The 26,205-nt window shown below is 41.1% G+C and overlaps 2 protein-coding genes and 2 long non-coding RNA genes across 5 annotated transcripts in view; 1 reads left to right on the top strand and 3 right to left on the bottom strand.

The window, feature by feature from the left end:
- Positions 1–1,934: 1,934 nt before the first annotated feature.
- On the bottom strand, positions 1,935–4,254 carry btbd3a (BTB (POZ) domain containing 3a). Its single transcript, XM_051381314.1, has 4 exons — positions 4,067–4,254; positions 3,469–3,559; positions 3,267–3,385; positions 1,935–3,190 (listed from the first exon to the last, which is right to left on the bottom strand). The coding sequence occupies exons 1-4, from the start codon at positions 4,252–4,254 to the stop codon at positions 2,158–2,160; spliced, it is 1,431 nt and encodes a 476-aa protein (XP_051237274.1). The 3' UTR covers positions 1,935–2,157.
- Positions 4,255–9,420: 5,166 nt separating this feature from the next.
- Positions 9,421–26,205, bottom strand: part of strn (striatin, calmodulin binding protein) — a 55,026-nt gene continuing 38,241 nt past the window's right edge. The window contains exons 6-18 of one of the 2 annotated variants that reach the window (XM_051381273.1): positions 24,260–24,395; positions 23,582–23,744; positions 20,183–20,296; positions 17,750–17,893; positions 17,513–17,649; positions 16,421–16,596; positions 16,273–16,320; positions 15,889–16,010; positions 15,637–15,804; positions 15,160–15,300; positions 14,733–14,834; positions 14,240–14,326; positions 9,421–14,158 (exon numbers count right to left, since the gene is read on the bottom strand). In XM_051381273.1, coding sequence (XP_051237233.1) covers positions 13,989–14,158; positions 14,240–14,326; positions 14,733–14,834; positions 15,160–15,300; positions 15,637–15,804; positions 15,889–16,010; positions 16,273–16,320; positions 16,421–16,596; positions 17,513–17,649; positions 17,750–17,893; positions 20,183–20,296; positions 23,582–23,744; positions 24,260–24,395 — 1,708 coding nt within the window. In that variant the 3' untranslated portion in view covers positions 9,421–13,988. The remainder of the gene's footprint in view (positions 14,159–14,239; positions 14,327–14,732; positions 14,835–15,159; positions 15,301–15,636; positions 15,805–15,888; positions 16,011–16,272; positions 16,321–16,420; positions 16,597–17,512; positions 17,650–17,749; positions 17,894–20,182; positions 20,297–23,581; positions 23,745–24,259; positions 24,396–26,205) is intronic. The other variant, XM_051381275.1, reaches the window with a different exon arrangement.
- LOC127352739 (uncharacterized) lies at positions 15,279–26,113 on the top strand. The gene is made up of 2 exons (XR_007881175.1): positions 15,279–15,375; positions 25,503–26,113. It is a non-coding gene; the product is annotated as an uncharacterized LOC127352739 (long non-coding RNA).
- On the bottom strand, positions 19,485–20,135 carry LOC127352729 (uncharacterized). The gene is made up of 2 exons (XR_007881163.1): positions 19,696–20,135; positions 19,485–19,646 (listed from the first exon to the last, which is right to left on the bottom strand). It is a non-coding gene; the product is annotated as an uncharacterized LOC127352729 (long non-coding RNA).

Here is a 26,205-nt window from a genome sequence, read left to right as displayed (position 1 = left end):
AATAATCCCATCCTCTCACATTATTACATTTATATATATTCAGTGTTAAACAACAACACTGAATATAATAATAATAATACTGAATATAATAATTATATATAATAATAATAATACTGAATATAATAGTTATATATAATAATAATACTGAATATAATAATTATATATAAAAACAATAATAACAGGAGCGGCTGTTGTCAGAGATCAGTTTTTATGATGTTTTAGGAAGCTTTTTATACAATTCTCTGTATTATTTCCTTTTTTTAATAATATATTATTAATTTTCTAATATATTCCTGGTTCTTTCAGCTGTTTGGTTGCTTTCTTCTGCAGGTTGAGGCTGTTTATCAGTGCCGCTCTGTCAGGATACACCGTGTTCACAGTTTATAATAAATCATTATAAAATTATACAATCTAATCTATAAAAGTAATTTCATTCACAGAAGAGCCTCTAACCTAACCCTGTTTATAAGGTTTCTACACGTCTCTACAAAATAAAAGCATCAGTTCATTATTGAACAACTCGGACAAATCGACTGAACCTTTTATTTCCAAACAGCACATTCATAAGGCCACCGACTCACCGCACTCTCTGGTTGGATCAGAGAACAGGAAACAAACACGTCCAAAAATATGTTTCTGCAATATAGAATCATATAAAACAGATTTTTGTCCTCCATATTTAAAGAGAGCAGACGAAGAAGTGCATCAGGACACAATCACAGAAATATTTACACAACTGCAACGTGGATGAAACCAGAAACCAGGAACCGGTACAAACATGGTGTTTGTGGTTTTCAAAATAAAAGCACAGGAGCTGTTGACAGTGTGTCTGTGGGGGCGATGTGTGAGGAACACGGGTCTTTAAATACAACACAAAAGAACAGAAGGTGTACGGGTTGAGAGGAGCACCAGAGGAGAACCAGAGGAGAACCAGAGGAGCACCAGAGGAGCACCAGAGGAGAACCAGAGGAGCACCAGAGGAGCACCAGAGGAGCACCAGAGGAGAACCAGAGGAGCACCAGAGGAGAACCAGAGGAGCACCAGAGGAGCACCAGAGGAGAACCAGAGGAGCACCAGAGGAGCACCAGAGGAGAACCAGAGGAGAACCAGAGGAGGACCAGAGGAGCACCAGAGGACGGTCGCAGCGGGTCCCAAGTAGAAAACCAGACGGGGGAGGGATCACCCGTCCACTTACAAATATAAAACACGTTGTTCAGCTTTAAATACCAAAACCCAGCCACGATAAACACCGGCACGGGTCACTAAATTAAAGTAGTGCTTCAGTCACAGCAGGAATGTTTTCAGCTCTTTCAAATTAAAAGTCACGAGGAGGCTGAATAAAGCGGTTAATGTCTCGTAATGAATCAAATTATCTTTAAAACAAACTCTTATTGTGGAGGGACGACGGCAGTGAACTGAGTTTTAGATTTAATTTATTCTGTCACATTAAAGGTCCAGTGTGTGACACTGAGGACGATCTGTTGGAATATTTATAGAGATTAATTAGTGTTTAATCACCTGATTATAGGAATGTGCACCCCCCCCCCATCATCAGGCTGCTGCCTCCGAATCTCACACACTGGTCCTTTAAAGAGCCCCCCCCCCCAGGGATCAATAAAGTATCTCTGATTCTGATTCTGAAATCAATAAAAGCAACAATTAGTCAATTCATCGTTTCATAAGAAATAATTCTGGTTTCTTTCTACGACTGTAAACTGTGTGTGTGTGTAGTGTGTGTGTAGTGTGTGTGTGTATGTGCAGTGTGCAGTGTGTGTGTGTGTGTGTGTATGTGTGTGTGTAGTGTGTGTTTGTAGTGTGTGTGTGTGTGTGTGTGTGTGTGTGTGTGTGTGTAGTGTGTGTTTGTAGTGTGTGTGTGTGTGTGTGTGTGTGTGTGTAGTGTGCGTGTGTAGTGTGTGTGAGTGGTGGAGTTGCAGTGTGTGTGTGTAGTGTGTGTGTGTAGTGTGTGTGTCTTTAGGACTCCTCCTGTTAGTGCTTCATGTGAATCTGGATTAGAAACAGATTTCATCCATTAATCCAGAAATTCTTCATCGAGTTCTCAAACCGCTTCCTGAGAACTCGTCTCCACACTTTCAAAATAAAAGTCTACATGGCAGTGAAGCAGGAATCTCTGTGGCATGGCGTCCCCCCGGGCCCGGCTCAGGCGTAGAAGATGAGTTCTGGGATCTGGCCCCCCTGCACCCCGGTGCCGTTGGTGCTGTCCGAGGAGCACTGGAACTGGAAGGTCACTTTCCCACACTGCACCTCTGTCATCCCCTCCTGGCCGAAGTAGCTGAGCTCGTTGCCGTCCAGAACCACGCTGGCGGTGTAGAAGGTGTCGGGCTCGATCTGGACCGGGTAGTCGAACCACACGGGGAACGTGCTGCTGGAACCGTCTGAGAAGTACTTGATGATCCTCTGGGCCATCGGCACGCCCTGGCGCTTCAGCTCGATCTTGGCGCTGTACTCTGCCGAGCCGCAGCTGGACCCGTACAGACCGAAGCCGGCGATGAAGACGCGTTTGTCCACGGCGAACTGGATGCTGTCGCAGCGGCCGCGGTACCGCCACTGGTTGCTCCGGTAGGCGCAGGACTGGAAGCGGTGGCAGCGCTGCGGCGCCAGGCCTTTCCGGGGTTTGGTGCAGAAGAGCAGGTCGGGCTTGTTGGCGGCGGTGTACCACAGGAAGATGTCGTTGGTCTCGTTGAGCGTGAGCACGCCGGACTGCGCCGCTCCGTTGGCGAAGTCCTCCAGCGCCATGGTGGGGACGCGGATCAGGTAGATGGCCTTCCCCAGCACCAGGCGCCGGTTCTCGATGGTCGGGTTCAGGTCTTGCCGCTGACACTCGGCCTCGGCCCAGTTCAGCGCCGCCTCGAACACGACCATCTCTTTGGCGTTGAGCGTCTCCCGCCGCAGGATGCTCTCCAGCGTCTGCGTGTCGATGTCGCAGAAGCCCTCGGAGCGCAGCGCGAGCTCGGCCTGAGCGTCGATCACCTCCCAGCAGCGCTGCGTCAGGTCCGGCTCCTCGAACAGGCAGCTCTGGGACAGCAGCACGCAGGCGTTCTTGGCGCTCAGGCTCGTCTCCAGGAAGTTGACGCAGGCCCGGGCCAGGTGAGGCACGATGTACTTTTTGGCGGCGTAGAGCGTGGCGAGCACCGTGTCGGCGCACAGGTCGATCTCATCGCAGTAGATGTACCTGAGGAGGACGAGGGCGGGACAGAGTCAGACACTAATGCACATTTCAGCTCTTTTAACGGCGCCGCTCGACTCACTTCAACATGGCGAGGAACGACGGAGGCTCCACGTCGGGGATCCGGATCTCCTCCTGGTCCTCGGCCAGTTCTCCATAAAACATGGCGTGGAACACGGAGCTGCCGACGGCGAGGACGTACTGAGGGAGGAACAACATGGACGCCATCAGAGACAACAGAGACAGACTGACGGCGGTGAACAACGAGGGGGGGGGGGGGTTACCTTGTGTCCCGGCACTCGCTGCGTCCCGCCAGGCGGCCCGACCACGAAGTGAACGTCTGCCATCATCTCATTGTTGAACATGACTGAATTCCTGTTGGGACACACAACTCGTTACCACCGGGTCTCACCGGGTCTCACCGGGTCTCACAGTGTCTCACCGGGTCTCACCGGGTCTCACCGGGTCTCACAGTGTCTCACCGTGTCTCACCGGGTCTCACAGTGTCTCACCGGGTCTCACCGGGTCTCACAGTGTCTCACCGGGTCTCACAGTGTCTCACAGTGTCTCACCGGGTCTCACCGGGTCTCACAGTGTCTCACCGGGTCTCACCGGGTCTCACCGGGTCTCACCGGGTCTCACAGTGTGTGAACGTCTCCAACATAAACACTGACACTCTGAGAACTTAATGTGAGTGCTGATGGGTCAGAGAGACCGTGTGTAGGACTGGACCAGGACCTGGTGGGTCTCTGGGTCCCTGTGTGTGTGTGTGTGTGTGTCTCTGTGTGTGTGTGTGTCTCTGTGTCTCTGTGTGTGTGTGTGTGTCTGTGTGTGTGTGTCTCTGTGTGTGTGTCTGTGGTTCTGGTTCTGGTTCTGACCCACCTCTCTCGGATGGTCGGGTACAGGCCCTGCCAGTTGCAGCCGCCCTGTGCGGAGGCGGCGGTGTTGTTGTTGGTGAGGTTCTGCTGGTACTGCTGGATGGACGCGGTGCTGCTCGCTGAGGAAGAGGAGGAAGAGGAGGAAGAGGAGGAGGGGAGCAGCTTCTTGGTGGGGAAGAGCTCTGCAGCCATTCTCTTCCGGTCAGACTGCAGGCCGGCTCATGGAGGTCCGGGGCCGGACTGAAGGGCTGCTCCCGCGGCTCATGGAGGTCCGGGACCGGAGGGCGACTGCGGAGGAGCTTCGGTGAGCTAACGTTAGCAGAGCTAGCACACAGTAAAGTACGGAAGCTGCGTTGGTTAACGCTGTTAGCATTAGATACATTAGCATGGAGCTAACAGTGAACGGTCCGCTGCTGGTTAGTTAGCTCACTGACTGAAAGGTCAGAGGTCACATATTGGGGGAGTCATTCCGTTTACACTTACTTTGTTGTTGTTGTTGTTGTTGTTGTTGTTGTTGTTGTTGTTGAGGTGTTTGTGATCCTCTCTTCTTCTTCTCAGGCGGGCAGCTTTGTTTACAGTAGCTAGCTAGCTTCTTCGGCTAATGTTTACGGCAGAGTCAGCTCACTGACGGCACAGCGGCGCCACCTGGAGGCCGGACGGTGGAACTACACCTTCACTCCATATATATAATATTATATCTCTATAACAACAATAATACATATAATATATCTATATAACAACAATAATACATATTATATCTATATAACAACAATAATACATATATTATATCTCTATAACAACAATAATACATATAATATATCTCTATAACAACAATAATACATATATTAATATCTCTATATAACAATAATACATATAATATCTATATAACAACAATAATACATATATTATATCTCTCTATAACAACAATAATACATATATTATATCTATATAACAATAATACATATAATATCTATATATAACAATAATACATATAATATATCTCTCTAACAACAATAATACATATATTATATCTCTATAACAACAATAATACATATAATATTATATCTATATAACAATAATAATACATATTATATCTCTATATAACAACAATAATACATATTATATCTCTATATAACAACAATAATACATATTATATCTATATAACAACAATAATACATATATTATATCTCTATAACAACAATAATACATATAATATATCTCTATAACAACAATAATACATATAATAATATATCTATATAACAATAATACATATAATATCTCTATAACAACAATAATACATATATTATATCTCTATAACAACAATAATACATATATTATATCTATATAACAATAATACATATAATATCTATATATAACAATAATACATATAATATATCTCTCTAACAACAATAATACATATATTATATATCTCTATAACAACAATAATACATATAATATAATATCTATATAACAACAATAATACATATAATATCTCTATATAACAACAATAATACATATTATATCTCTATATAACAACAATAATACATATAATATTATATCTATATAACAATAATACATATAATATATCTATATAACAACAATAATACATATATTATATCTCTATAACAACAATAATACATATAATATTATATCTATATAACAATAATACATATAATATATCTATATAACAACAATAATACATATAATATTATCTCTATATAACAATAATACATATAATATAATATCTATATAACAACAATAATACATATTATATCTCTATATAACAACAATAATACATATATTATATCTCTCTATAACAATAATAATACATATAATATATCTTTCTATAACAACAATAATACATATAATATCTCTCTAACAACAATAATACATATATTATTATATCTCTATATAACAATAATACATATATAATATCTATATAACAATAATACATATATTATATCTCTAACAACAATAATACATATAATATCTCTATAACAACAATAATACATATATTATTATATCTCTATATAACAATAATACATATAATATCTATATAACAATAATACATATATTATATCTCTATAACAATAATACATATAATATCTCTATAACAATAATACATATATTATATCTCTATAACTAATACATATATAATATCTATATAACAATAATACATATAATATCTATATAACAACAATAATACATATATCTCTCATAACAACAATAATACATATATTATTATATCTCTATATAACAATAATACATATATTATTATATCTCTATATAACAATAATACATATATTATTATATCTCTATAACAATAATACATATAATATCTCTATAACAACAATAATACATATATTATATCTCTCTATAACAACAATAATACATATAATATTATCTCTATATAACAATAATACATATATTATTATATCTCTATATAACAATAATACATATATTATTATATCTCTATAACAATAATACATATATAATATCTATATAACAATAATACATATAATATCTCTATAACAATAATACATACAGTGGGTACGGGAAGTATTCAGACCCCTTTAAATTTTTCACTCTTTGTTTCATTGCAGCCATTTGCTAAAATATTTTATTTCTCATTAATGTACACTCAGCACCCCATCTTGACATAAAAAAAACAGAAATGTAGAAATTTTTGCAAATTTATTAAAAAAGAAAAACTGAAATATCACATGGTCATAAGTATTCAGACCCTTTGCTCAGTATTGAGTAGAAGCACCCTTTTGAGCTACTACAGCCATGAGTCTTCTTGGGAATGATGCAACAAGTTTGGGGATCCTCTGCCATTCTTCCTTGCAGATCCTCTCCAGTTCTGTCAGGTTGGATGGTGAACGTTGGTGGACAGCCATTTTCAGATCTCTCCAGAGATGCTCAATTGGGTTTAGGTCAGGGCTCTGGCTGGGCCAGTCAAGAATGGTCACAGAGTTGTTCCAAAGCCACTCCTCTGTTATTTTAGCTGTGTGCTTAGGGTTATTGTCTTGTTGGAAGGTGAACCTTCGGCCCAGTCTGAGGTCCTGAGCACTCTGGAAGAGGTTTTCTTCCAGGATATCTCTGTACTTGGCCGCATTCATCTTTCCTTCAATTGCAACCAGTCGTCCTGTCCCTGCAGCTGAAAAACATCCCCATAGCCTGATGCTGCCACCACCATGTTTCACTGTTGGGATTGTATTGGGCAGGTGATGAGCAGTGCCTGGTTTTCTCCACACATACTGCTTAGAATTAACGCCAAAAAGTTCAATCTTGGTCTCATCAGACCAGAGAATCTTCTTTCTCATAGTCTGGGAGTCCTTCATGTGTTTTTTGGCAAACTCTATGCGGGCTTTCATATGTCTTGCACTGAGGAGAGGCTTCCGTCGGGCCACTCTGCCATAAAGCCCCGACTGGTGCAGGGCTGCAGTGATAGTTGACTTTGTGGAACTTTCTCCCATCTCCCTACTGCATCTCTGGAGCTCAGCCACAGTGATCTTTGGGTTCTTCTTTACCTCTCTCACCAAGGCTCTTCTCCCACGATTGCTCAGTTTGGCTGGACGGCCAGGTCTAGGAAGAGTTCTGGTCGTCCCAAACTTCTTCCATTTAAGGATTATGGAGGCCACTGTGCTCTTAGGAACCTTGAGTGCTGCAGAAAGTCTTTTGTAACCTTGGCCAGATCTGTGCCTTGCCACAATTCTATCTCTGAGCTCCTTGGGCAGTTCCTTTGACCTCATGATTCTCATTTGCTCTGACATACACTGTGAGCTGTAAGGTCTTATATAGACAGGTGTGTGCCTTTCCTAATCAAGTCCAATCAGTTTAATTAAACACAGCTAGACTCCAATGAAGGAGCAGGACCATCTCAAGGAGGATCAGAAGAAATGGACAGCATGTGAGTTAAATATGAGTGTCACAGCAAAGGGTCTGAATACTTATGACCATGTGATATTTCAGTTTTTCTTTTTTAATAAGTTTGCAAAAATTTCTACATTTCTGTTTTTTTCTGTCAAGATGGAGTGCTGAGTGTACATTAATGAGAAATAAAATGAACTTTTTTGATTTTAGCAAATGGCTGCAATGAAACAAAGAGTGAACATTTTAAAATTTTCCTTACCCCCTTTATATGTTTATAACAACAATAATACATAATATTATATCTATATAACAACAATAATACATATAATAATATAATATCTATCTATAATTGTAATATATAATAATATTATATCTACATATTACTATAATATATATAACAATAATACATATATTATATCTACATATAACTATAATATATATAACTATAATAATAATAATAATAATAATAATAATAATAATAACCAACCTTAATAAGTCAACAATTCATCATTCAAACTACTATTTATTTTTATTTTATTGACTAATTTTTTATTTTATTTTTTAAAGCAGCAGAAAGGGAATAATAAAACAATATTTAATCCTTTAATGTTTTAAACTACTGAAATTATTCAGAGTAAAAACAAAACCTTCTCATTTACAGAATTACATAATAATGATTCTTTTGGTATAAAAACCTTAAATTATGTAAAAACATCTAAATCTATTACACACCTTTATTGAAAATATAATCTGATTACAGCTGTTTTTCTGTTACTGTAATGGACTGCAGTTGTATCCTGATTACATGTAATCCATTACTCCCCAAGCCTGCACTTATTTAATATGATATATAATAATGTAATAATATTTGTTAACAGCCCAAATACATTTATTCTTTTTTTATTTAAAGTATGTTCTTTTTTTTAAAGTCAGCTCTAATCATTTATATGTTTTTTAAATAATTAGTTTAGGTCTTTTTAATTTGTGTACATATATACAAATAAACAATAAATAAATATATAATTTAGGCTTTTTCTCACTTTAGTTTTTCAAGTGTTTCACTGTAAAACTAGAAAAGTTAATTTAACTTAAAAAAAATGTCTAAACTTTTTCTTGAAACCAAATTTTTTTAATTAAAAAACATTCTTAAGCAGCTTTTGCTAATAATTTAACACTAAATGAGTTTTATATGTTACATTATTATAATTAATAACTTAACTGGGTATTTTGTTTTTACAGTAGAAATAAAAACAAAATTAAGTCACTTAAAATGACTAAAACTAATTGATCAAAGATATTTTTTAAGATACAATATTGAGTCAATTTCACTTAAAATCCAATAATTTTTTGAGTTCAATAACTTATTATCATTATATTAAATTATATATCAGGTCTTTTTTCCATTTATTGTTGTCTTATTGTCCAATAAAGATGAAACTGTTGCAGTGAGTAAAGCACCCGTATGAATAAACAAACACATCCTGATATACAACATATTCCTTTATTGTTGTTACTGATAAATCTGTCACTCTCCCATTTTGAAAAAAGAAAAAAAGGAACAACAATAAAGAAATAAAACAACACCTGTGTTTACTTCCTGTACAGCCAGATTAGCATCTATAATCTCTCTTTAATAGTTTCACTGTACACATTAAACAACAACAATAATTTACAGGCAGACCGGACCCGACGACAGTTTGGGTTCAGGTCTCAGTCTGAAGGTTCAAACTCTGCTTTTGGCCACTGAAGACGACAAAATATAATAATCTGAAAATATAGTTTGACTGACACAGTTCAGCTGCCTACATCACTACTGGCTAGTGTTACTGCGGATACGTGACCTCCAAACATTAGTCTATAATCTGCTTATAATCAAAGTGTAAAATGAGATTCAGTTATTGGCAGACACACTGATTCTATTGCTCTGAAATAAACTGATCTGGTGTTAATCAGCTTTATTGATGATTAACGGTTCTTTTCACATTGTTTAAAAATAATATGGAGGGAAAAAAGCAGTTTTATTTTATTTTCTTGACTTTCATTTCTCGTTTCTGGGATCAACCAGACTCCATTCAAAATTCATTTAAAGGTCCGATGTGACACCGAGGAGGAAACCGGTATTAATTAATGTCTAATCACCTGAAAATAAATATCGTTGTGTTTTTGTTACCTTAGAGGGAGCGGGTCCTCTTCTACGGTAGCCCATAAAGGACAAACCAAACACTGACTCTAGATAAGGACCTTTCAGGTTTTTTGGGGCCACCGTAGTTTCTCCTTCACAGCTGTATTAAAATTACCTTTCCTAATTCCCTCTCTGTCAACTTCCTCCTTTCCTGTACTGAGATAGGCTATGCTAGGCTAATCTATGTTAACACATTTAGGTTAAAAGATAATCAATAACTAATCTACATCAATTGTTGGTTGGCTAATTAGCTTGCATTTTGTTGACGCTATCAAATATAACTAGCTAGCTAACGATTGATGAAGAGCTAGCTGGTTAGCCAGTGTTTTAGCTAACTTAAGATGTGACTATATATCGCGTTCATCTTTTAAACATCTTCAACATATGGTTGTCTTTTCAACATAGATTAGCCTAGCACATAGCTAGCTGAACTGTTATTGGAGGCGGGGCTTAGTAAGGGTTGTAATCGTACACACGGGTCCTTTAATGAATCCTGGTTGAGTTCTTGTCGGATTCTTTGTGTGAAAATAAACCAAAATATAAGCAAAAAAATCAGCTTTATTTTATTTTCTGGACTTTCATTGAGGCTGCAACGACCACAACAAGCAACCGGACTGCATTCAAAACCTCCACAAACCTGTTTCTGTCACTTAAAGCAGCACTAACGTGTCCAACCTTTGTTTTGGTTTGCGTGAGCCTTTAAAGCGACTCGTGTCTACTCACAACGCGACCCTTTAATGGAGTCGCGACTGTAGATGGTTTTCCTGTTTTTGGCGTGTGATGAGTTCCTAAGATTAAACTCCTGGTCCAGTTTACAGCTGAATGTTACTGAGCTCAAGCACCAAAGCAACCAGACTCCATTCATTTTCTACATGATTTAACGGGAAAGCTGAATTCAAACTGCAGCCACTAACTTGCTGTGTGTTTACTGGTCACACAAATAATGTTCGAGCTTTCCGGCTCACCAACAAGCCGGTAAATGATTCGCTGACTTTCACTGCGCAGTTACAATTTCCCTTAATTACACCCAGTTTATAAATAGATCTGCTTTAATACTTAAAAACTGTACACATCTCTGTTCACCCCCTTTTTTTTTATACACAGTTTCAGTTTACGTTAGAAGAAAAAAAGCAAATCCAAAGTTTCCAACCATCCCAGGAACAAAGCTGCATGTTTGAGATGACAATTTGGTAAAAAGCAAAAACAAAGTGTTACGTAGTGCTGAGAGGTAAAGTCATGTACTCCTTACAACACCAGCAGAAACCCCAAAAGGAAAAACAAACTTCACTTTTCAAGTAAAACAGAAAATACGTCTTTAAAAAAAATATCTACTGTATCTTACAAGTCTGTCACCAAACACAAAGAGTCGTTTAAAAAACTAGTTAATCGCTCCAAATAATAATAATAATAATTACACAAAATACAGTATTTTCAGGCAGTCAGCGTATAAAGCGTTTACAAATCAGGAGGGGAGCTTGTGTGCAGTTTGGGAACTAAAGGCGTACTATGCAGGAAGTGAGGTGGAGCAGCTTTCACTCACACTTTAATGTTGAATTGTATTTTTGGTGGCTGCGTTTCAAAACGCACGTCAGTGGCGGCAAAGACGTACATATGTAGTGTTTAGGTCTCGCACACGGGCGTGTAGAAATGGTCCGACAGCCTCTCGGAGTTGAACCCAACAAGAAGTCGGCCATTTTTAACTTAATGTCTGTTTTTGGCGGCATTTCCAGAGCTTCTATTTTAACGAACTCCTCGTTGAGAATTAATTGGATCGACTTCCAATTCGGTGAATTCACACGAAAGAAGTTCACGATGAAAAGATATCAAAATCACGATGATTTGTCTGACACCGTGTCCGTCACGTGGCGTCGAAAATCTGCATTTCTCCATGAAAAAGTGAACCTTCGACAACTTCAGCGTAAATTCTCCAATCTGCCCGAAATGTTGACAGTGTGGTCCCCACCTGACGTGCTGGCACCAGTATTTAAAATGTAAGGAGCAGAAAGTACAGATATACAGACAGTAAAGTCTGGAAATATGTCACCTTCCTGCAGGGTTGTGCGGAGGTGTGACCGTGTTTATTTGTGCTTTAGATCGTAAACAACCGCCGTGAAACAATCAGAAAATAACGTTTAATTTCTCTCCTCATTCATTTTCTATGTAGCTCGACCAAAGCTGCTAACGGACACATCCTGCATAGAACGCCTGTGAAGTGTTATTTTACAACAAAATGAGCTAATTAGCATTAGCAACCACAGCTGTCGGGTTTAGTAGGAAGCATCTCGTCGTCTCGGTTGAATCTTTTGGCTTTAATTTGGCGTTTCTTTTTAAAAGTCGTAATAAATAATCAAAGTAAAACAAATAGATGAGCGTCGCTGCAGGTTTCCTCTCGCTGCAGTTCGTCCGGATCTTTCAACCATAAATACACAATAAAAAGCAGCAGGTCGTCACAAACTGCTGAGTCAGTCCATCTTACAGTGTGTGAGGAAAGACAAACAACCAGAAACTCAGAGCTGAAATATTTCAGATTCAGGAGAGATTTTACTTTTAGAGACGCTCTCCGTCCGAACTGTCACAGAGTCACATGACAGCAGGTGTGTTTACAGGTGGAGGCTGGGTGGAGTATATTACAGGTATCATAACAACAGGTCGCACTGGTGAAGGGTTTCATTTCAAAATTATACACAAGAAGGTAGCGTTCATCCTCTCTCAGAGCGGGGTGAAAACAGATAATGAGCTAAAGAACAGGGGTCTCAAACTGCCGGCACAGGGGCCATTTCTGGGCCCCTGTTCCCCTCCCTCCGGCCCCCCGTTCCCCTCCCTCCGGCTCCCCGTTCCTCTCCCTCCGGCCCTAAGACACAATGTCAAAAATATAATATAATCGGGCCGCTAGTTTATTATTTACATATATGTTTTATAGATTTCTGAATATGAAAATAAACCAAAATGCTTTCCTTTATCTAGGCTGCCATGAGCTAACATTAGCTATAATTAGCTATCTAAAGATAAATAGCTAGCCAGGTAGAGCCCCCCCCACTTTCACTCTCCAGCTGCCCCCCAATAAAGATGACTGTAGATTAGCATTAGTTAGCTTGTGTTGGAGAAAAACACCCCCCCCGCGGCGCTCTATGTTAATCAGAGAAATGTGTTTCTCATTTTGAAATGAAACTTTTCGGATGTTTGTGATTCGACCTGCTGACTCAGCACAAAGGCACTGACTCCAGACCCGCTCAGGGCCACGACCTTTGACCTCTTACTTCCTGCGTGGGCGTTAACAGGATGACGCTCTGTCCTAGTGACCGGCCGCTCTCCACATTCAGACTGATTCTTCAGGCTGAGTCGTAACTTAGTGTTGTTGTTGTTTAGAACAGGAAATAATAAACTCACAACCAAATGAAGCCGGGTCGGAGGATTCAGTGTCTTACTGACTGAATCTGTTTTTACCAACCGGGTTGTTATTCGGCGGGTTTTACCGCTCCCACGCCGTCTGATCAAAAGAATTTATGTAGTGAAGAAAAAAGGCACATCATCATGAACAATATCTTAAAGCGTCGGGCTTTTAGTGACGAGTTAGAGAAAGAAGATTCCAGCTTTAGTTAAATGTACCGAGAGTTCCTGTGTGTTTATTTTTTGCCACTTCCTGTTTCATTCATCGTCTCATCCAGAGGTTGGTTTGTTTCGGGACCCGGGCCAGCCTAAGTCCGAAGGAGGGTGGGTGGGGACGAATATTTGACAAATCTTAAAAGGAGCAGTTCGCGTCCGTCGCCTTCAGTTTCCCGCTTCCTCACCCGAACTCAGCTCCGCCCTCCTCCCTCTCAGCGCCTCCTCTCCACTCTGAGCCCGACACTCGGCCGCAGACCGCTTCAGGTCATACGAAGACCTTGGCGAGCGCGTCGGCCCCGGCGCTGCCGATGTAGCACTTGGTGGGGTGGAACGCCACGTCGTGGATCGACTCCTCGGACTTCTTGCGGTGAGCGGTGAACTCCTGGATGCACGTCTTGCTCTCCATGTTCCACAGACGGATGGAGCAGTCGTGACCTGGCGAGAGCAGGAAACGTGTCATCAGGATGAGTCCAGACGTGTTTCTACATCATTTATTCTTTAAATTTCAATACTCACTTCCAGACATGAGGTACAGTCCGTTTGGATCCACAGCGAGACTCGTGACGGAGTCCAAGTGGGCGACCATCGAGTGGATCAGCTTACCTTCGATTCAAAACAGAACAAGATAAATGACTCTTCAGTTTTATTAGTAATTAATAATGTTAATAATAACAGGTTTTACAGAAATCTCCAAATGTCAAAAGATATTGCTTTATGGTGTTCCTCGAGGTCTCAGTGTCTTAATGTGGTATTTTGGAGGGATACTTATCAATACTAGAGCCGTTAGAAATGCTTACATTTTGCACCAAATCTGTGTAACAAAAGATATCAACCCAAAAATACGTCCGTCATAAACAAAACAAAATTGAATCATTAGGCCGAGATCCAGACTTTTAGTCCCTGGTAGTGGTCGACAATAACCACAACGCATCTTAGACCTCCACCTACAGTTTGTAACTCAGGTTTTAGTCTCCCAAAGCCCGAGCTGAACCCAGCGGCTGTGTGTTACCTGTGTTATTATCAAAGAACTGGATGTGTCGGTCCTCCTGAGCTGTGATGGTGATTGGCAGCGTGGGATGACTCAGCACTTTGTTGATCTTGCAGGGAGCCTCTGTGAGGAGACGTGAAAAGGACCACATTAGCATTTAATACCAACAATCGTCAGACCATCAGGACTCAAAGCACGGCGAGAGAGATGCGTCCTCTCACAGCGGCCCAGGAGACATAAAGCGTCTCTTTTACACAGACGGACACACTATAAGAGACGTAACCTCCTCCAGACTATAACAATATCAGCAGGAACCAATGAGCTCACACTGTTGTTGGTTTGAGTCTTTTTTTAACAGAAATACAGAATAATGTCTTTAATGTTTACAACAGAACAGTGATACTGAACTAAATACAGAATGAGACCAGTGATTGGTCGTTCGGTTTACCTGGCGGTCCGGCCGACTCCAGCTTCAGGACGAGCTGCTGCGTCTCCATGTTGAAGAGTCCGATGTGGCCAGTGTTGAAGGATGTGACCATGTGAGCCGGCTCGCTGCTGACCAGGTCCACAGAGGTCGGCACACCGAGGTCTGACACAAACACAGACAGCAGAGGTTCACCGTGTTCCTGCAGCCAATCAGAACGACTGCGCCACGATACAACAGGTAAATCAACGCTTTATAGGAAGAAACTGTACGTAGACGACGACAAAGCTCTATTCAAATGCAAGGAATTATTATTTTTCTGCCAAAATAATTGTATTTTTGGCCACAACTCTTCCACAAATTATGTGAAATAAAAATCATCTTGCGGGACATGAGCATCGTTAGCATCTTAGCATGATAAAATAGCACTTAACCCTGAACCTTAGGAAATCTTACTGGGAGTTAAGATTTATCTTCTAGCTACTGAGACTCACGACTCACCTCCTCTCTCGTTGAAAACAGCGAGAGATGGTGAGGTGTCGGCGGCGTTCCACAGCCGGACCGTTCCATCAGCTGAGCAGGAGAGGAGGCGACGGTGGGCCGAGCTGTAGACCAGTCCCCACACTGAGTCTGTGTGACCACACAGCGCCCCCCGCAGGACAGTGGGCTCTACCAGAACCATGACAGACAGAGGTGTAAAAACTATATATTCTGCAACGGCTTTCACGCCACTACATTATCACTGGGACGTACCATATGAGTCGTAGGGGTCGATGTTGGGGTTGGGGGTGTTCCAGCTCTGAATAGTACCGTCCACCCCCCCACTGAAGCACTGCTCCCCACTGGAGCTCATGGTGACGCATAGCACAGCTCCGCTACATGAACACAAAGAGTTTAAGATAAAGCTCATGTAACTTTATAGAAAGTAATAAACCCAAATATGTCCCTTGACATTTTATCTCGTTATAGGAATGACATTAATAATACAGATCAATCATTTCATAATTATGTCTCATTTATTTTTTAATGGCATTAATGATTCTATATGTAACTTTAATTAAACTGTAGTTAATAGTGCCACCAGAGGCTGTTCAGTGAACTACTGAGAACGTCTTTAAACAGTAAACTGGATCTGACCTGTGAGCTCTGAATGTGTAGATCGGCTCGACGTCTAAAGCAGCACATCTGGAGGATTAAAGAACAGAGATCGTATCAGAAAACAGTAATAAAGTCCCGTCTCTAACAGATTTATGCAGCTGAGCTGAGTTTAAATTTAGACTCTCACTTCTTGGCGGGCGCCGTCTTCTGGAGGTTCCACAGTTTGAGGGTGTGATCCTCGGAGGCGGTGACCAGGACGGGCTCCACCGGGTGGAAGGCCAGACTCCGGACCGAGTCGAAGTGGCTCCGTAGGGTGAACTTTGGGTTCCAGGTCTTCCTCAGAGCGTCTTTGTTATTAGTGATCTGAGGGAGGGAGTGATGGTACTTTACTTTTATTTGTCACCTTTGAGGCAGAATAACACAGTGAAAGGGAAATCAGAAAAACAACAAACTATGAGGCTGTCGACAGACTTTAAAGAGACGCTACCATCTACTAAATTAAATGTTATCAAGAAAAAGCTGCATCAAAAGCACAAAATGGATATCATAAAAGAAAAAGGGAAAATAAATTGAAAAGGCTGAAAAAAGACTAAAATTAAAAACACTGAATTGAAAAACTGAATCTAAGATAATTTTTTTACTTGTTGACGGGTTTAATTCCAGTTGCTTGAACTTTCACTTTGAGTTTGTCTCTCTGAGCTTCAGTATCAATGATCAAGACTTCAGTTTTGTCCTGATTGAGCTGTAGAAAGTTCTCTTCCATCAATCACTTGATGAAATACAGTTAAAAAGGACATTTATTGTCCCTGAGTCATCAGGAGATGCAGCAATGTAAAGCTGTGTGTCATCAGCATAGAGACTGATGCCGTACCTCCTGATGACGTTTCCAAGTGGCAGCATGTAAAAGTTAAAAAGGTACATTACAGATACAGGTACATTTAACACTACAGTCGGCAGCAGGTTAGCTTAGCTTAGCATAAAGACTAGAAACAGGAGGAAACAGAGGGAAACAGCTAGCCTGGCTCTGTCCAAAGGTAACAAAACCCACCCACCAGCAGCAAAAGTATAAACATTTTTGTCTCTGCTGGTTGCCTGGCAACCTTACAAGGGCGACAAAACTCAAGAAAGTCTCCTTAAACTCTTGGCAAGAAAACATGAAGTTTTTCTTCAAACAGAAAAAAATGGAATAGCTATGTTTTGAGTTGTATGTGAAGGCGGAGGCCTCAAACAGTCCCGCTGGAGAAGAGTTTTCGGTGTTTCAAGTTTGGTTTTTACTCACGTCGTACGCCAGGCTGTCGGCCTCATTGGCAACTGTCAGTCCGGCCAGTTCTCCCAGTCCGAGCTCGTTAGAAACTGCCTCGTCCACTCTGCCCAGGATGAAAGACTTCCCAGAAGACGGCAGGAACGTCATCGCCTCTACAGAGACAAAAACAGGCAGCTGGTTTCAGAAAAATCCACCTGTGGATCCATGTTTAGTGAACGAGTGACTAGTGAACTGAAGAGGAGGGCAGGTTACCGTCTTCAGGGCGCCCCACTTCATGTTCATTGAGTCTGGGTACACTGGGGCGGGAGGGGGGCGTCACGGGAGGCTGCATGGAGGGAAGCTCCTCAGCATCACGTAGGTTAGCAAGCATGTCCTGGAGCTTAGACCGGTTTGGTCCTGAGGAGGAGGAGGAGGAGGAGGAGGAGGAGGAGGAGGAGACGGGAATTAGAGGTGGAAACAGAAACATGGGGTCCAGAGAAGGCAGGAGGGAAAGGGACAATGTAAAAGGAAAGGAGTTTAGGAGAGAGAGATGGAAAACAGACATTAGCAAGACAAAAGAAGTCTCCATTGAAGAGGTCATATTGTGAGAAAAGAGAATTAAATCAGCGTGAAGGATGCAGCAGCAGCAGCTCTGCAGAGGCCGAACAGAAAAGGTTAAGGAAAAATAAAACCAGAGAAACAATAAGTACGAATAAATCTCTGCATGAGAGGAAGCTGGAATGAAACAGATGAAATGTGGCAGCTTCTGTTTATCATCAACACAAAGACATGAAGAAACAAACAGGAATATAAAGCATGCACTGATATTACTTTGACTCATCTGTGTCATAATGGCTGCAGGAGAATCCATTTAAAGCTAGAATCTCTAACATCTCATTAAACTGTGTATAAACTCTAGAGCTATGTTCTATATGTAGTTGGTTCTATCAATAATCTATAATCAATGGCGTCATATCCCCTTTGTGCCTGCGTCAGCGTTGTGGGTGTCTGCCAGAAGCTGTCATACATTGACTGTTGATCCATTTTTATCTTGGTGCTGCTTCACCACCTCATCACACGTCCTCTTCTGTTATTGTTTTAATGAGAGAAACCCCCCGTAGTGGCAGAAATGTCATCCTGTACGTTTAAAGTAAAGCTAATTGCTGCTGTTTTTACGCAGGTAGGGTGGAGGATTAGATTTGATATTACCAACACAGAAAGAAAGTTTAAAGTCAGTGCAGAGATTCAGGAAATATAGATTAAGGTCAAACATTAAAAAAACAGAGAATGAAACAGAACAGATGAGTAACCAAAGGATTTATGAAAGGAGACAAAACAAACAGAGGAGGGGAGAGTGGCGTTCAGTCCTGATCACCTTTAACTCTCTGACAGACAGACAGGAAGAGACAGCAGAGGGAGACAGCTCAACAGACAGGTCGATGGTATATAGAAACTGAGGCCCTGCAACCTCTTAACACCCAGACGAGACGAGACGAGCTGAAACTTGCAACTGCTGTGCAACGTGTCTGAAACCCGTTCACACCACTACGACTATAGGAGAGGATGTATCTGTTTTAAAATATGAGTGAGGATAGTGATAGATGAGAGCTTTGGTCGTTATGCACCGCCCACTTTTGGGTGAAAGCAGTTCCTCTTCGTCAATTTAATACCATAAAATAAGAAAACTGTTCAAAGCTATTTGGAACCTAAATTCTACAGCCAGTCAGGTAAACAGTTACTGATGAGTGTCCTGACAGATACAGCAACCTTATTGAATCTCATATTTCTGCCGTCTGACCAATGTGACGTTACTGTAAACTGTTTGTGTTTATTAATCTACCTTTTACTACCACAGAAGAAGAAAACAGGAGGGTTTATCTCCACTTCCTGTTACTTTCTGCTGTTTACAAGGTTCATTATTAGAAGGTAGGTCAGGTCAGTTTATGGGAATTATTAAGGTTCAAATCCCCTCTGCTACTGTCAAACCAAACTCCATTCAAAAAACGGCTGTTTTAAGGAAGTAAAACCTTTATTTCCACCATCAGTGAGACTCTGATTCTCTTCAGTCTACAGACACAATCTGCTCACATTGACTCAGTAACATCATTAACTAACCTGTGAGGAAGAGTTGGACACAGACACACTCACTGACTGTCTGTCATTAACTAACCTGTGAGGAAGAGTTGGACACACACACACCCACTCCGTCATTAACTAACCTGTGAGGAAGAGTTGGACACAGACACACTCACTGACTGTCTGTCATTAACTAACCTGTGAGGAAGAGTTGGACACACACACACTCACTGACTGTCTGTCATTAACTAACCTGTGAGGAAGAGTTGGACACAGAGGGACGGACAGATGGACAGTTTATTTCATTGTCTGATGAGTAGCTTTTAGGAACGGCGCCAGTAGGAACTCTTTTCACCCAAAAGGGGGCGTCGTCAGTCTGAAGAAGGTCATTGACGTACGCCTGCTCTCATTCATGGTGAGTCCTTCCAGGAAGTTAGTGAGTAGTTTTGACTTACTTTAAAATATTAGCAATAATGTGGCTAAATGTGAGCTAACTGGCTTTCTAGGTGAACTTATTTGTCAGTTAAGCCCTTACAGACTGAGAGGAGAGGAAACAAAAACAGAGAGAGTCAAAGGAGCGAGAATAAAGTGAGGAGAGAGGATTAACTAGAGGCCTGGTACAGGACTTACTCTTCACCCCCTTCTTGCCCTTGCGCTCCTTCCTGTACTGCTCCTTGAGCTGGGCTATCAGTCCCTGGTCCACGTCCCAGGCCAGTTCCCCCAGAGGAGACTGCTCTTCCTTCTCTACAGGCCGGCAGGAGGTGGAGGAGGAGGAGGAGGGGAGGAAGGAGGGGAGGAAGGTGGGGTAGAAACCTGTTATATGTGTCTGGATGCACTACAGTACATATCCACCAACTGTACTTTGACAAACCTACGGAGGCAGACGGGATGAGGATGAAGGATATTTACAGGGAAATGTCTACAAGCTTTTGTTGTCTTGGCCACAGTTTCAGTTTCAGTTTGTGCTGCAGAGACTCAACTTAGAGTATAATCACCTGGAAATAAGAATCATTGTGTGTTTGTTATCTTAGAACGTTTTTATCTACGGAGGGATGTTAAGAAATATTGAGAGACTTTTCAATTGTGATACAAATACAAAGAGTCAAATCAGTGAGACAGCAGAGGGCGCTCTCTACTTTTGATTTTGCTTGTTTAACGTCCTACATCGCTCACGTCGGTAGCTGTTTGAAGGCACGACGGCTGCCGGAGTCAGTGGCAGTTAGCCTAGCTTAGCATAAAGACTGGAAGCAAAGGGGAAACTCTGTTCAACTCGAGTCCAAAGTGAGCTGGGTTAGCTGTTTTCCCCCCACTTCCAGTCTTTATGCTAAGCTATGCTAACTGCATCAGGACACCAGGGAAGAAAATGTTTATCCTCACCTTAATTTTCACGTAATCTTTATTCTGAAACTAAACCGAGGCCAAAACTACAAAAAGAATTTAGTTCCCTGCAACTTTCAGCCTTTCTAAACAACAAACATACAGTCGCTGTATTATTGTCTCCTGCTCATGAGCAGCATGTAATGAGTGACGTGAGACAGTTAATGAACACGTGTTCTTTATGAATCACTTGTGACTCTGCTGAGGCTCCACACATCAACAACAAAGAGGAACATCAACAGCTTCAAACTCTGTTCATACGTCAGACAAACAAACGTGAAACACAAAGAAAGGAAGATGAAATTCTCTGTGACTTTACTGGTGAAACACAAACACGATGAAAACAGCTGGAATCCAGATAAACTCTGATGGTTCGTCTGGAAGTGAAATGTTAACGCAGGAGAGCAACGCTTTCTCATGAAGAAGCCACGAAAGCACACAACAATTCACAAAACTGAAGGTTTGGAAGGTCTCTGCAGCGACAGCAGAGCCGGAAGATCCACCGAGGATCCACAAATCAATTCCTTCACTCAAGTTAAAGCTTAGAAATAAGAGATTTAAATCATTAATATATCAGCTAACAGCTATTCTCTATATACAGACACAGAGTCACATGGTGTCTCTGTATCGCAACCTGCAAAAGTAAACGGGTTCCCATCAGCCTCAGCTGTACTTTGTGTTTACTGCTAATTAGCAAATGTTAACACGCTAAACTAAGACAGTGAACATTTAACTCAAAGCACCACTGAGTCTTAAGTACAGCCTCACAGAGCATTTTAAAAGTTGTTTGCTCATTGTCTTGCAGACAAAGTATGAATTTTACAAAAATCTCCATCATGATGTCGTTATTTCAGCATCATTTTGATCTGATTATTGATTATTATTTATTAAATCACAGCAAATCTGTTTAACTTAGACTCATACCACCGTAGTAATCCAGACTTTAGGGTGAATATTCACCCTGTGAGTAACACAAGTGAATACAAACGATCCTGTGAGTATTAGCGTTGTGTTTCTTTCTTTAATCTTTCTCTATGTTGTCCAACTGAATCTCAGCTGCAGTATGTAATATCCACTGGAGGGAAGAGACACAGAGATGTTTCGTTCTTTATTGTTTTTGTTAAGACGTGTGTCTCAACAGCAGCCGGCCCTGCAGCAGTTACCACTCACTGCCTGCAGCTGGCACTGTTGTTAAACCTGCTGCAGCTGTTTCTCTCTAATAAAAACTGCAGATACAGATGTTGCTGCTTCAGAAAGGCAGACAGACAAAATGCCTTCAGCTCCTCCTGACAGCTGAAACGGTGATAAAAATAACCTGCAGATGGTCAGCGGGTTCAAACACCAGACACGTGCAGAAATCAGTGAGGGGGAGTCGGCAGGACTGACCGCCGCCGCGAAGACTGCGAGCTGAGGCTAAGAAAGGATCTCATCCCGTTAGCCTCCGCGGCGAGTGACGTGTTGGGTCGTGGAGGAGGTGGCGTGGGTTCAGGAAGAAAAGACTTCAGTCAGAAATGACAAATCTGTTTCATAACGCAGCCGAACACAGACACTGTTTGTTGTGTTCAGCTGCTGTTATTTTCTGTCTGTGAAAGGAAACTACTGATTGTTTCACAGCTCCAAATAAAACCAAATATACAAAGAAACACTGATTTATTTTTCCTCCTTCAATACTGAGTGTGTGGTTCTGCGTTCAGTCAGCACTCCTTTACAACTCTCTGGACTGTGAAGTGTTGAGTCACAATATGCGTGGGGATGCTTTTTGTCATTGGCCGAATGACACTGAATGTGTTGCTAAGCAACAGTAGAAAAAAGGGGTATTTTGTGTAAACTGCGGGGGCAGACAGGTCACCAGCTGGGAACTTTATTTTGTTAAGAGAGTTTTTTTATTTTTACAGAGGAAATGTGTCAGTGCAGGAGCAGCTGTTTGCTGCCATTCAAAACCTCGTTGGGTTTTAGTTTAGTTTATTAATTATATACTGTATATATATATATATATATATATATATATATCAGTTGGATGTACTGCACAGATATTTATACGTCTATAAAGATTTCATGTTTTTGCCATCAACTATCAGCTGTAAACAGTTAACATTACACTATTGAGTAATTTCTGGAAAAGAAGACATAAGTCTGTATTTAGTACAAAAAAATAGTTCAATTCAAATGATCATGTTGCCCATGTTAACTAGTTAACTGTCCTCTGCACTTACAGGTTATCAATCACTTGCCAGTAGATGTCACACTAGACTAGAGAACCAGCATCTTAGACCAAAACAATGGGCGCTACAGCCGACCAGACTCCATTAAGAAAACTGTACAAATAACTCACCACGACGTCGTTGTTAGTCGGTTTTTAATCGATTATTCCTCCAATGCTGCTTAAAACACGGTAAATCCGATACCACGTTATTTATTAGCCCCATTGCCACCTTTTTCCCAAGATAACCACAAACCACAGAGAGGCTGCGATACAACACAGGCAGAGTGAGTGAGACACCATGTGACTGTATATAGAGAATATAATGTTAGCTGATATATTAATGATTTCAATCTCTTATATAACCTTCAATCTCCAACCAATCGCTGAAACCTGCAGACTCACATTCTTCTGAAACCCCCCTCATCTGAGAGTGTCCCCCCTTGTCTCACCCCACTCTCCGCTGTCCTCCCCACTCCTGGACTCGGGGGATCCATCCAGCTCATCTGGACTCGCCAAGAAATCAAAACCCTTCAGCGCCTCCTCCGTGTCGGGGTCGTCGCTGAGGTCGGAGGTTGTGGAAGAAGGGGTGGACGACTGTTTCTTCCTCACCATCTGTTAAAAGGTAGAGACAAGAGGAAGACTGAGGAAGACTCTGGAGTTCAGACAGAAGACATGAAGCCACCGCAGCGTAATTTCCTTCATATGTTTCTGATTTTATTCGTTCTCAATATCCTGTTGAGTCGTGAGACAGAATGTACAAATCCAGAGTGTTAAAGCCAAATAATCGGCCCCATTAATCCGTCTATCACGAACGTACACACACGAAAATTGGTTGGCACATGTTTTATGTCCAGATGTACAAAGAAGCCTCCCGGAGCCATACCCGAAACCCAACAGGAAGTTGGCCATTTTGAATTCAATGTGCAAATCTGGTGCTAATTTTGCCATTTGCAGCCATTGTAGTTTAACAGACTCCTTCTAAAGAATTCATTAATTCATTGGTCAGTTCAATCTAAAGACCTTCACAATGAAGAGTTATCAGAATCGCATGGTTTCGTCTAACGGTGCGTCCGTGGCGTGGCGTCAAAAATCGTGAGAAATGACATATTGTACGTTTAATGTCTTACTGCAGCGAGGTCTAAGATGGTCTTGTCCCGCCCTTCGCTGTCCTCCTCCTCGTCCTCGTCGCTGAATTCTGCTGCAGCGCTCTCGATGAACTTGAAGGCCTCCAACACGGTGGCCGAGTCAGACATGTCGGGTTTGCTGGAAGGAGACAGTAAAGAGTTTGTGTTGAACATCAGACAGATACAGCCTGCACACTGAACAGTGCTCCTGTTTACAACCTACTGGTGTTCATGGGAGCGCCCTGCTGCTTCGGCTACAGCTAACAGGGGTCTTAATGTTATGCTTTTTGGGGTTAAGTGGCTATACAGATCTTTTTTGTGAATGTAAAAGGTCTGAAAAGCTCCTGCACTGCCTCATACGGCTCGTCGCCAGCGGACCAACCGGGGAACAGAGATGCTGCAGCAGCGACCAGTGGGAGAAAAATAATGTGTCTTTTAAACAATGCATGTAAACAGAATAGATAATATATAATATGGCCTCTTCGAATGATCGAATGTGTAGATATTTCTGTGTAACAGTTGAATGTGTGTGCTTTTGTAAACCTTTTGCATAATTTAAAGTTGAGTGTTTGAAAGCTTGAAATCAAATAAAAAGAGTTTTTCTAGATTGAAACTAAGTTTAGAAGGATTGCATAATGTTTTGATAGGTTCGCACAGTGGTTCCTAACCTAGAATGCTTTTCTATCATTGAGTAAAAGTGACCTATATGACAGATATTTGTACAATGAACCCAGTGAACCTGATGATAACTAGGTGTTGGTCCGTATTACCTGGTAATGGATATCATAAAGAGTAATGATCGATCGGAGCAACTGGAGCTCGTCGCTGTCAAACATTCAAAATGACATTTGCATGTCTATAAGCCGTCTGTGTGTATGATTGTATTTCAGAGTGAACAAATTAAATCTTCGTCTTCTTATAAGTTTTTTTTTTAAAGGGGGGATTTTTATATTTTTTAAAATTTAATTATTTATAACAGTTTTAAGTGTTTCTCACAAAAACCCAAACTAAAAAAAAAAAATAAAAGTTAAGGTTTTTTTTTTTTTATTTTGGTGTTTGTTTTTTTTGTTTTTTTAATCTCGTAATCCTGTGACCTACCAGCACCACACAGCACACTCACAATGTGGACAGAGCCAGGAGCTCCACTCTGGATCCTGGTCTACCGGATCCTGCTTTCATTTATTGCCTTGATAGAACTTGGGACAGAGACTTTCTTGTATTATATTTAATATATTATTTCTATCAGGTAACCCTCCTCTGATGACCAGTGTTTTTGTGCTGACACCTGGAGCTTTATGTCTGAGGTTACGGAGCCGTTACTCATCATCCTCGGACTATCTGACACATTCAGAAGGCTAAACACAGCACAGCAGCGTTTTCTGTCTTACTGACTTATAACAGCAAGGACATTAATTTTCATGGTGTTGAAACCGTTGCTGCTTCTAAGACGTGGCCAGAGGACCTGACTGAGACGCTTTATCTGGAGAGGATACGATAGAAAGACTCGTACAGTTTAACAGGACCTGGAAACCCCTCAAAGCAAATCCTGTAAAAGTAAATCCTGTGTCGAGATGAGTGACCAGTGAATGTCACTGCATGGGGAGGCAGGTGGGAGTAGGTACGAGGTTGGTAGAGAGGAGGATTGCTATCATCACTAATTTATTTATTCATCTTTATGAATTTGTTTCTTATTTCTAACCTTGTTACCTTTTTTTTTGTATTTGAACAGTTCAGTTTCATTCAATCTGTGATTTTATTTTGAAATTCCTTGGTTTCCTAATAACCTCAATGCCACATGCACAACTGTACGAGCTCTGAATGCAGTAATGCTCAATAAAAAGATGTTTGTTAAAGATATTTCTGTGAGCTGTCTGTAATTCATTCATTAAGTTCACAATCACTGAGTTCATCATACAACTACACAGTGAAACTGAATAAACAAGGCACAG

This window comes from Dicentrarchus labrax, unplaced genomic scaffold (assembly GCF_905237075.1).
Source record: "Dicentrarchus labrax unplaced genomic scaffold, dlabrax2021, whole genome shotgun sequence".
NCBI classification, from domain to species: domain Eukaryota; kingdom Metazoa; phylum Chordata; class Actinopteri; family Moronidae; genus Dicentrarchus; species Dicentrarchus labrax.
Note: the sequence above shows the minus strand (reverse complement) of the source record. Positions and strands in the feature narration are given on the sequence as shown.